Genomic DNA, 10,720 nt, shown 5'->3' with positions numbered 1-10,720 from the left:
TATTTTTTAAATAAATAATATAAAGAGTTGCACGACAGATAAACAAGAAATGAATTCAAGAAGAGAAATGCAGAGTTTTGCAATATAGTATTTTGAATAACTTAATTACAGACGCAGAGATTTGCAGAGAGCTATATTGCGTTTTTCCTAACTCCTCAAAAGTCTATCACAAACTTAAAGAATATCACATTTTGAGTTATATAAGAAACGAGGATGCGCACCTTTCTCCTGCCACTTTTACAGTATAGTTCAATTAAGTTTTTACTGTCTGATTAAAAGTAAAAAAGGAACCATAGAAATGACTGCAACCTAGTATTGCTAGAGAAGCTAATTATAATTATTAGATTTTATTTTTTATGCAGATAGTAGTGTACAGATAGGCGAGTTAAACAGAAATACAGTAGTTGAGGTATACAGTATATGGAGTAATAAATATATATGCACTATTTATTTTATTTAATGTATTTAATTAATACAGATAAAAATTATTAATTTGATAAAAATTATTAATATTCACAAAAAAGTAACCTTTTTTGTGCAGAGAGCAACGGAGTCACTGCAAAGACGACTTATTACAATAACAGCGAATATACGAAAACATTGTTAGTAAGTGTTATTTTCAATGGTTCGCTTTGTTATTCTAAGCAATGCGATGTAGTAATTTGAGCGATAAATGGAATTCAATCAGAAAGATGGTTATGCTGCGTAAATTGTCAACAGCTATTATTTTACAGAAGTCATATTTTATTAACGAATCTTAACCTTTCCTTTGAAGTGATAATTAAAATACGTTCAAATTTTAAAAATTAAAGTCACAAAAATTATTGCGTATTTGAGGAATTTGTCCTTATTCGGGGATATATGATATATTTTCCATCTGCCAGGAATTTCCAACCTACAGTGAACAATGGAATTAATGATGTGCAGCAAAGAATGTCTCATGGCATTGAATCACGAATCATACGATATACTTAATAGCGATCGATATATTTTAGAAAAGTGATGTTGCGTAAGTAAAGAAAGCGAGCAATAATCAAATATTTCGTCCCATGCGCAGTACGTACAGTATGCCCAGTAAATTCGGCAATTATTAACATACACTCCGTCCCAAAAGTTTATAAACTCAAGTAAATTAATACATGTTTAAGAAAACTGGAAATGTATAAAATTACCCAATTAAAATACGTTTATTTAAAACGCGTGTGTTTTGCATCTGAGTAAATATTTAACAAAAATACCAATTTATCTTTGAGAAAAAATTAAAATAGAAAAACTGTGTGTCCCAAATAGACAAATGTAATTTTATGCAAACTGGTCGCAACAATCATGATGACCGCAGTTATAGGCGAATACAAAGAATGGCTGCGACACAGAAAGAGTCAGTTCGCCAAATTACAAAGGCTTGTGGTTTGCAAATATCCAAAAACACTGTACCTAGCGAAATCAAGGAATCTGTTTATGTGATTCACGCAAAAATGACTCCATCATTGCCGCTCTCAAAGCTTCACCATATAACCATGTAACCATATGGTATATGGTGACCAATGGATCTCTGTAATTTTCAGTGATGAAAAAGAAATAAAAACACTAATCTAGATGGTCCTCATGGGTATTCATATTACTGGCATGACTTTCGAAAAGAACCTCGAAGCTATTTCAGTAAGAACAGGGAAGGTGGACCTGTTCAACACCTCCTTATAGAAGGAAGCCGGGACACTGAAGCGAGGGGAAGCTCTGACGTCACAGGTAGTCGTCTCTGACTCACCTCGCTCCTTCAAACAAAATCAAAGCCCCGTAGTTGAGCCAAGAGCGACGAACGTGGAGCGGTTATTTGCGTTAGCGACAGAGTTTTTATATTGTCTCGTGCTTTTTTTATATATTGTCTCGTGCTTTTATAATTTCATACGATGCCTCATAAATGTGCTGTAGCCACATATCGTGGTAATTATAAAAACGGACCAAAAGTGGCTGTATTCAAGTTTCCAAATGAGACTGAACTCCGGATGAAATGGATAAGGAGTCTACGAAGAAAAGATGGCTTTCAACCTACTAAACATACCAGAGTAAGTTCAATTTTACTGCATTTTTTATGTTTTGTATCTTTACATTTTTTTATTACTTTTATTGATAGGTATGTGATGTTTATGCATACGATATTAGATTTTGATCTGTGGGTAAGAAGTTTTATGTTTGAAAGATTTTAATCTTGCCTGTTTTAATCATTTCAAAAAAATATTTTCCTTCAAAGTTTTATGAATGAAATAAAGTTCCATATAACAGGAATAATTCTAAATTTAGTAGTTACATAAATGCCAATAATTTGTAAATGCTTTCTAGTATACTGTGCAGGCAGATTCTGTAGTTATTCCAAATTTATCATAATTTTTATGACAAGGAACTACTAAGTAATCATAATAGGTTTCATTTTAAAATTTTTGTAATGATATATGAAAGTTTGGTATGATGTATTTAAGGTAATTATTTGTATTTGGTAACCAGTGTTTGTTGTAAACAATTATCTCAAATATATAATTTTCTTTAAATGTAAATAAAGCTGTAATCATTATGATGAGCATTCCAGATTTTACAAATTACTTAAATTATACACGTAATTGAAATGATATTACTGGTTTTTTAATTCGTATTTATGTATCAAATTATTTATTTAAATCATAGGGCTTATTGACTTCTGTTACTAAATATTAACATGCATCTAACTTTTGTACTCACAACAAGTTGATTTTTGAATATTTTCTTTTATAGGTATGTGAATTACATTTTCGATCAGATGAAATAATACGAGAAATCGAAATGTATGATGAGAAATCAGCGAAGTTAATTAAAGCCCCAATTTCTAGGCCACGTTTGAAAAAAGGATGCATACCTTCTCAGTTCCCTGATGGCCCATCCTACATGTCATCAAATTCTGTATCGAGAATGTCACCAGAAAAGAAGAAAGCTCGTTTAGAAGAGAAATACCTGGAGAAAGCGATAGAAGAAAGTTTGAAAATGAAAGAACGGTATGATAATGAACGATCATTTGAAAGTTTAATTGAATTCAATAATTGCCTAGAACATCAGATTTTAGAAACATTTTGGACAACTGTACATACTGAAAATTCAACTATGTTACTTGATATTTTAAGTGACCCAGCTCCAGAAATTCAGAAATCGGTAGTAATAAATGAGGATTTAACAGTATGTGTTTATATTAAAAACATCGCTATAAAATCTATTGGTAAATTTGTTTTCCCTCTAAAAATTAGTAATGTAAATATGTTTCTAGAAGTACTAAAGGAAGTTGAAAGTCTGTCTCATAACTTACAAAATGAAGAATATATTAAGAATTCTATACAAATTGTGGATGATATGCTTTCAGAATTGAAAAGAGTGTTACCTGAAAAAGAAACTGAACTGAACTTCCTTTCAGAGCAAGTAAATAAACTAAATGTAAAGAAAGAGAAGTATCGATATACTCCAGATTTACTTATTTTTTGCAGTTTGTTAAACTCGATCTCACCGCATGCATACAAGTTTTTACGACATTCAGGTTACATTTCTATTCCCCATCCACGTACTATTCGTAGAATTTGTTCAACGTTTTCTCTTAATCCTATTATTGAGCAATTTAATGATGACTTTTTAGGATATGTTAAACAAAGATGCAAGGATTTAGAAGAAAATGATAAAACTGTAATTATTATGATGGATGAAGTGCATTTAAATTCATGTTTCGATTTTAAAGGAGGAAATTTGTGTGGCATGGCCTACAACTGTGAAAAAGCTGCTACAAGTGCTTATGTTTTTATGATACGTAGCTTATTATCACCTTTCAAGGATGTGGCACATATATTACCAGTTAAATCATTAAATGCTGAGGATCTGTATCAATATCTTAAGAAAATTATAATTGGTTTAGAAAATATAGGTTATAGAATTGTGGCAGTTGTCTCTGACAATAATTCAATAAATAAAAAAGCCATGTCATTATTTTGTATGCCTCCAAAAATTAGTATTGTGTATAAAAACCCTGCAGACTTATCTCGGCCACTATTTTTTGTTATTGACTCAGTGCACATCTTGAAGTGTGTCAGGAACAACTGGATAAATCAAAAAACTTCTGGGCAATGTTTATTTTATCCAAATTTTGAAAATTTTTCCAAGGTCGAAACAGCGGCATTTGCATGCATAAAAAGTCTCCATTCATTAGAGGCAGGCAGAATTGTAAAATATAGTTATGGTTTGACTCTGAAAGCTCTGTATCCAACCAATTTGGAAAGACAAAATGTCAAGCTAGCATTACAAATATTTGACAGTCGTCTTGCAGAGGCAATAATGGTTATTGGTAAAGAAAATAGTATTTTAAATTACGAAACAACAGCTGAATTTATTAAAATTATATCTACATGGTGGTCAATAGTCAATGTCAAAAGTATCTTTAAAGGACACCATAAGATGAATGAGTATCAAAAGCCGTTAACTGTGCAAAATGATGATATTAGATATATTTATTTAAATAAGTTACTTGAGTGGTTAGATCAGTGGAAACTTTTAGGCTGTTCTAGTGGTGGACTAACTAAGGAAACACATTTTGCATTAACACATACTAGCTATTTGTTGCTCGAAATGGCAAGGTATTGCATTGAAGAGCTAAATTTTACTTACTTTTTACCAGGAAAAGTTCAGACAGATCTCCTAGAGAATAGATTCGGAAAATATAGACAGCTGGCTGGTTCACAACATAATATTTCTATAAGGCAAGTATATGAAACTGAAGCAAAATTAAGATTACAAAGTCTTCTGCCAACTGTTATTAAATCATCAAAGTATGGAGGAATTCCTATTTATCTAAATTGTAAAAACCTGTGTATTGAATCTCTGGAGCAAGAAAATATTGGATGCACTTTCTCAGGAAGAATAACTATTACAAATGAAGATATACAAAATGTTCAAAATGACATACCAATTTTAATGTATATAGCTGGTTACTGTAGTTATAAAGTTGTGAAACTATTAAGCTGTGATATTTGTAAAGGCAATCTAACTATTGATAAAGAATTAATTGTAGAAAATGAAGGACAGTCTTAGATAAAAAGATTTGATAGAGGACTTTTATATCCTCATCCTGATGTACTAAATTCAGTAATATATAATTATGTTGTTATTCAAAAACTTGTATCTGAAGAATTTGAGAATGAATTTTTATTTTCTGCAAATCAGAGGGATATAGCATGTAACTTAACTCTAGACATACTGATAGAAAATGACATTTTTTTAAATCTAGATGATTGCCCTAAAGCTCATGAGTCACAGAAAGTGTTAAAGCAGATTCTTTGGTCATCAACGAACACATTTTTAAATAATTATTGCAAATTAAAGAATGATACACTAAACCAGAAAAGCATTGCAAAAGAGCGCAAATTGAAAACTTTAAAGCATAAATAAAAATATAATGGGTGTTTAGCAATTAAACATTTAAAAAATGTAGGTTTTAATTCAAATGATGCTGTATTTCATAGACTAGTAAGTTTAGTAACTTTAATGCATGTAACAAGACACAAAAAATTAATTGCAAAGCCTAGTGATGTTAGTTCAGATTTATTTCTGTTGAAAAAATATTTTCGCATCTAACAGTTACTGTTACACATTATTGTGAATTCCTTATTATTTTTTTTCTACTCATGTATGCTGTCTGTTTAACCTTGAGATCACTTGAAAAGTAATAGTAACGAAAAATTCATTTCTATGCATCTATGTAAATAAGTGTCTGGGTTGTATTTTAAGTGGTCCTTATTATTAATGTGGATATCAAATTAGTGTTAACATATGGTAAGATTCTTTATCATTATAATTGACTTGAAATATTGAAAAATTCATTTCCTTGCCCTTAATTTGTTGTGTAAAAAAGTGTCTGCGTTATGTTTTTATGTGGCCACTACTTTTATCATTTGGGTATAATTTTGGTGTTAACATGATAAAATACTTTATCAAAGTAACAGTTATATGTTTCAAAATGCTTACAAAATAGACTAGAAGAGAAATAGATTGATTGCTTACAAAATGTTATGTATATAATAACTGCCACTGTTATACTGGTAATGGGTCATTATACTTTTGTTGATATGGACAGATATTGACTGTTTTACATTCAGATGACTTGAAATATTGAAGAAGGCATATCCTTTTTTTAATTTCTCATCGCGTAAAAAAGTGTCTCGGTTTGTGTTTTAGTGCGGCCACTACTTTTATCATTTGGATATAAGTTTGGTGTTAACATATGGTAAAATGCTTTCTCCTGATAAAAGTGATATGTTTCAGCATGGGTACAAAATGATATGTATATAATAACTGCCACTGTTATACTGGTAATGGGTCATTATACTTTTGTTGATATGGACAGATAGTGACTGTTTAACATTCAGATGACTTGAAATATTGAAGAAGGCATTTCCTTGCCTTTAAATTGTCATTGCGTAAAAAGGTGTCTCGGTTTGTGTTTTAGCGCAGCCACTACTTTTATCATTTGGGTATAAGTTTGGTGTTGACATATGGTAAAATGCTTTCTCCTGATAAAAGTTATGTTTCAGCATGCTTACCGAATGATATGTATATAATAACTGCCACTGTTATACTGGTAATGGGTCATTATAATTTTGTTGATATGAACATATACTGACTGTTTTATATTTAGATGACTTGAAATATTTTTTAATTTGTCATCGCGTAAAAAAGTATCTCGGTTTGTGTTTTAGTGCGGCCACTACTTTTATCATTTGGGTATAAGTTTGGTGTTGACATATGGTAAAATGCTTTCTCCTGATAAAAGTGAGGTTTCAGCATGCTTACCGAATGATATGTATATAATAACTGCCACTGTTATACTGGTAATGGGTCATTATAATTTTGTTGATATGAACATATACTGACTGTTTTATATTTAGATGACTTGAAATATTGAAGAAGGCATGTCCTTTTTACTTCCTTGTACGAAGTAAAAAGGAAGTATTGTAATCGCGAAAAGTTTCAGGCAGCATATTTCACCGAAAATATCCATTTTGACCGCTATCGAATGCAATTTAACGATGTTTTTGCACCATATCTGTACGTAAGGACAGAATAAAATACTCTTTTCCTTTAAAAAAATTATAAAACTGCTTAAAATAACTTAAACTAAAATTAATTATGAAGAGAATTTTTCGTGGCTTCTGTACGAACGTATGTACGTACGTTCGTGTGTACGTACATATCTCACATAACTCAAAAACGAGTAGCCTCAGAACGTTGAAATTTTGTATATAGGACTGCTATAACATGTATATGTGCACCTCGTATTTTGGTTGCAATCGGCCACACCAAACATATATAAATATATTTATATATATATCCACTCTATGACTTGAAATATTGAAGAAAGAATTTCCTTGCCTTTAATTTGTCATCGCATAAAAATATGTCTGGGTTATGTTTTAAGTGGCCACTACTCTTATCATTTTGATATAATTTTTGTGTTAACATATGGTAAAATGTTTTATCGAGGTAACAGTTATATGTTTCCAGCATGATTAGAAAATTGTATGTTTATAATAGCTGCTGCTATTATACTGGGAATGGGTCATTATAATTTTGTTCATATGGACATGCACCGACTGTTTTATATTCAGAGCACTTGAAAGATGATAATATTGAAAAATTCATTTTCGTTCTGTTGAGTGTTTGCTGCATAAAATGGTATCTGGATTGTATTTAAATGGCTACCACTTAATGTTTAGTAAGTGGTTATCATTTGGTGTTAACATACTGTAAAATGCTTTCTCATGATAAAAGTTGTGTTTCAGCATGCTTACAAGATGACAAGTTTATGGTAACTGCTGCTTTTATACTGAGAATGAGTCATTATAATTTATATTTTTTATATGGGCATGTACTGACTGTTTTACACTTAAAAATATTGAAAAATTCATTTCCTTGTCTTTAATTTGTTGTTGTGTAAAAAAGGGTCTATGTTGTGTCTTTAAGTGGCCATTACTTATATCATTTGAGTATAATTTTCATGTTACCATATGATAAATTACTTTATCAAGATAACAGTTATGTGTTTCAGCATGGCGACAAAATAACAGGTTTGTAATAACTCCTACTATTATTCTGGGAATTGGCTGAATAAAGGGTGTCTCTGATTAGGAGCACTCATTTCACAAACCTGTGATTTTCATGTGCATTTTGAAATTACCGGTGTCCCATAATTAAGACTGGTGGCTTTCTGGACAAATCATTTTGATATATTCTTTGCTTAAATTAAACAAGCCTGATAGCGAGTAACTTAGAAGATCACGATTTTAGCTTGGAAAAATTACAACAAAATTGTGTTGCATGTAGTGACCAGATACTTTCAAATTGGATACTGGTGCATAGGTAAAACATTTTTATTATTTTCTATATTTGAAACATTAACTGATAATCACTTCCTTTACACAACATCAATAAATGTTCTTACATATACTGCTGATGCTGACATCCATTTGCTGTTGAATGTATCTTTATATGCTTCATAAATAATAATAGCCATCGTATAAAATTTAATATCATTTGTGCACCTGAAGTGTTTTAAATGGTAATGGATGGTCTTCTCAAGTGTTTGCCCGATATTTATCCATATTATGGCAGTATCGTAATACATTTTGAAACTATTAATTGGCTGTTGTAAAAAGTTAATAACGGTGTTTGTAATTGCCAGACAAAATGGGTTGAAATTTAACGAATAGAAACTTGAACTTGCAGTATCAAAATTTAAATATTAAGGTCACATAGTCTCATCTTATTGTTTCTGATGAGACCCAATTAATATAGAAGCAGTTTTGAAATTTTCACACCTGTTAATAAATAAGAATTGATGAGATTTCTTAGTATGGCAATATGCTTAATGAGATTTCTGCTTCAATTTTTACAAGAAAGTTTGAATGATTTATTGATAAAAAGAGATCAGCTGGTTTTAACTTATTTGTATGTTATAACTTAGGTGTTGTGTTGTTATGCTGACTGCTTGTATAAAATTGTAAATAATTTTTTTTTATTTTTCACTTGTGAATCTTTATTTTCAAGTTCAGCTATATAACTAACACAATACAGTTAAGTACATATACAACTAATATTATTGGTTCTACAGATTTAAGCAATAATTTTAAATTGCACATTGAATTATTTGCAAAGCAAACCTCTGATATACTAATTTATTTGAAACTTGCAAGACACATAGCATATTATAGACACAATTTAGTGCATTTTTATACCATTTTCTTTTAAAGACAAATTACTGATTGGAAGAAAAATGAAATGATAAGTAATAGTTTGTATGCAGATAATTTGGGTTTTTTTCATAAATATTAGAAAAATATAAAGCAATATTAAATTATGAGGGAAAAGTCAGAAATTCCTTTTTTGAGTTAGTATGGCTGATTTTTAACTTTTTAAATGCTGCTGTGAAACCTACAAGGAAGTATAATTCATTAAAGTCAAGAAATAAGAAACAAAAAATTCTTAAATTTATGTCAAATTTTATTGTGTTAAATTTTGAAGTAATTAAATTATTCATTATATATAATTGAATCTCTGAATAAAATCCCACCCAAGTATCTATATCAAATAGTGAAATCAACGTTAAGTACGGCACTAGCGCGCAGCCTGTTTTGTTTCGTTGCTCTCTCGGGGTTTCGACATAGACGACTACGCGTGACGTCACAATCCAGTGTCCCGGCTTCCTTCTATAAGGAGGTGTTGACCTGTTACGGTGTGAGCAGCTCTCGGTTTCAAAGGACAAGCGGGTTTCATCTTTTCCAGATGGTCGGCAAGATTCGTCTAAGTACATAGAAACATTAAGAGACTCTCTTACGCAATTTGCAGAAAACATTGGAGAACAGAATTGGGTGTACCAGCATGACAGTGCTCCCATTCACACTTCTAATGCTACAAAAAGTTACTTAGACATGGAAATGTCACAGTTCTTGAATGGCCACCATGAGCCTGTATTTTAACCCGATCGAAAATGTGTGGGGTATTATGCCTCGGAGGGTTTACAAGAAAGGAAGACAGTTTTTTCCGTGAATGCTTTAAAAGCAGCCATCAAGTGTGTATGGTCCAAAGTGAAACCATAGTTATTACAAAACATAGTTATTTCGATGCAGAATCGTGAATTTGACGTCATACGGAATAATGAGGTGACTTTGAAATTAAGTAATTTGAAATTGATCACAAATTGCTAAAATGCTGATATTCTACAAACGTTTGGGACGCATATTCTTAAATGTTTTTACTTTTTCTAAAATACCAGTTGCTATTTTAATTGAATATTTACTGGAATTCAAGTCATATGAATTTAAATAAATAGATTTTTATTTGGTGTTTGTGTTCTTTTCCATCTTTCTAAAACATGTAACATATTTATTTGAATCTACAAACGCTTAAGACGAAGTGTATGAAGCAAACTTTCCTCATAGAGCGGAAATTACTAACATACAAGCGGAGAATACTTTGGTCTTTCTATCACGTTATTATCACAGCTGTCAACATATCTTGTAAGTCTTCTGTTTATTTGTTCTTTTTAAGGTATTTTCTACTTAAAAGTTTCGATTAACGTTAATGTACAGAAACCTCAAATCAAAATAATTGCTTAATTGTTAAACATTTCGTCCGAATAAATACATTTTCAGCTGATTCATTTGTAATT

At 30.8% G+C, this 10,720-nt stretch overlaps 1 protein-coding gene across 1 annotated transcript; it reads left to right on the top strand.

Moving 5' to 3' along the window:
- The first annotated feature begins 1,741 nt into the window (after positions 1 to 1,741).
- Positions 1,742 to 10,393, top strand: LOC146997399 (uncharacterized). Its single transcript, XM_085817618.1, has 2 exons — positions 1,742 to 2,063; positions 2,764 to 10,393. The coding sequence occupies exons 1-2, from the start codon at positions 1,908 to 1,910 to the stop codon at positions 5,086 to 5,088; spliced, it is 2,481 nt and encodes an 826-aa protein (XP_085673744.1). The 5' UTR covers positions 1,742 to 1,907; the 3' UTR covers positions 5,089 to 10,393.
- Positions 10,394 to 10,720: the final 327 nt, after the last annotated feature.

The sequence above is a fragment of the Stegodyphus dumicola genome, chromosome 5 (genome assembly GCF_044657685.1).
Source record: "Stegodyphus dumicola isolate Sdum_Otavi_A_Nest chromosome 5, ASM4465768v1".
NCBI lineage: Eukaryota > Metazoa > Arthropoda > Arachnida > Araneae > Eresidae > Stegodyphus > Stegodyphus dumicola.
This window is presented reverse-complemented; position numbering and strand designations above follow the sequence as displayed.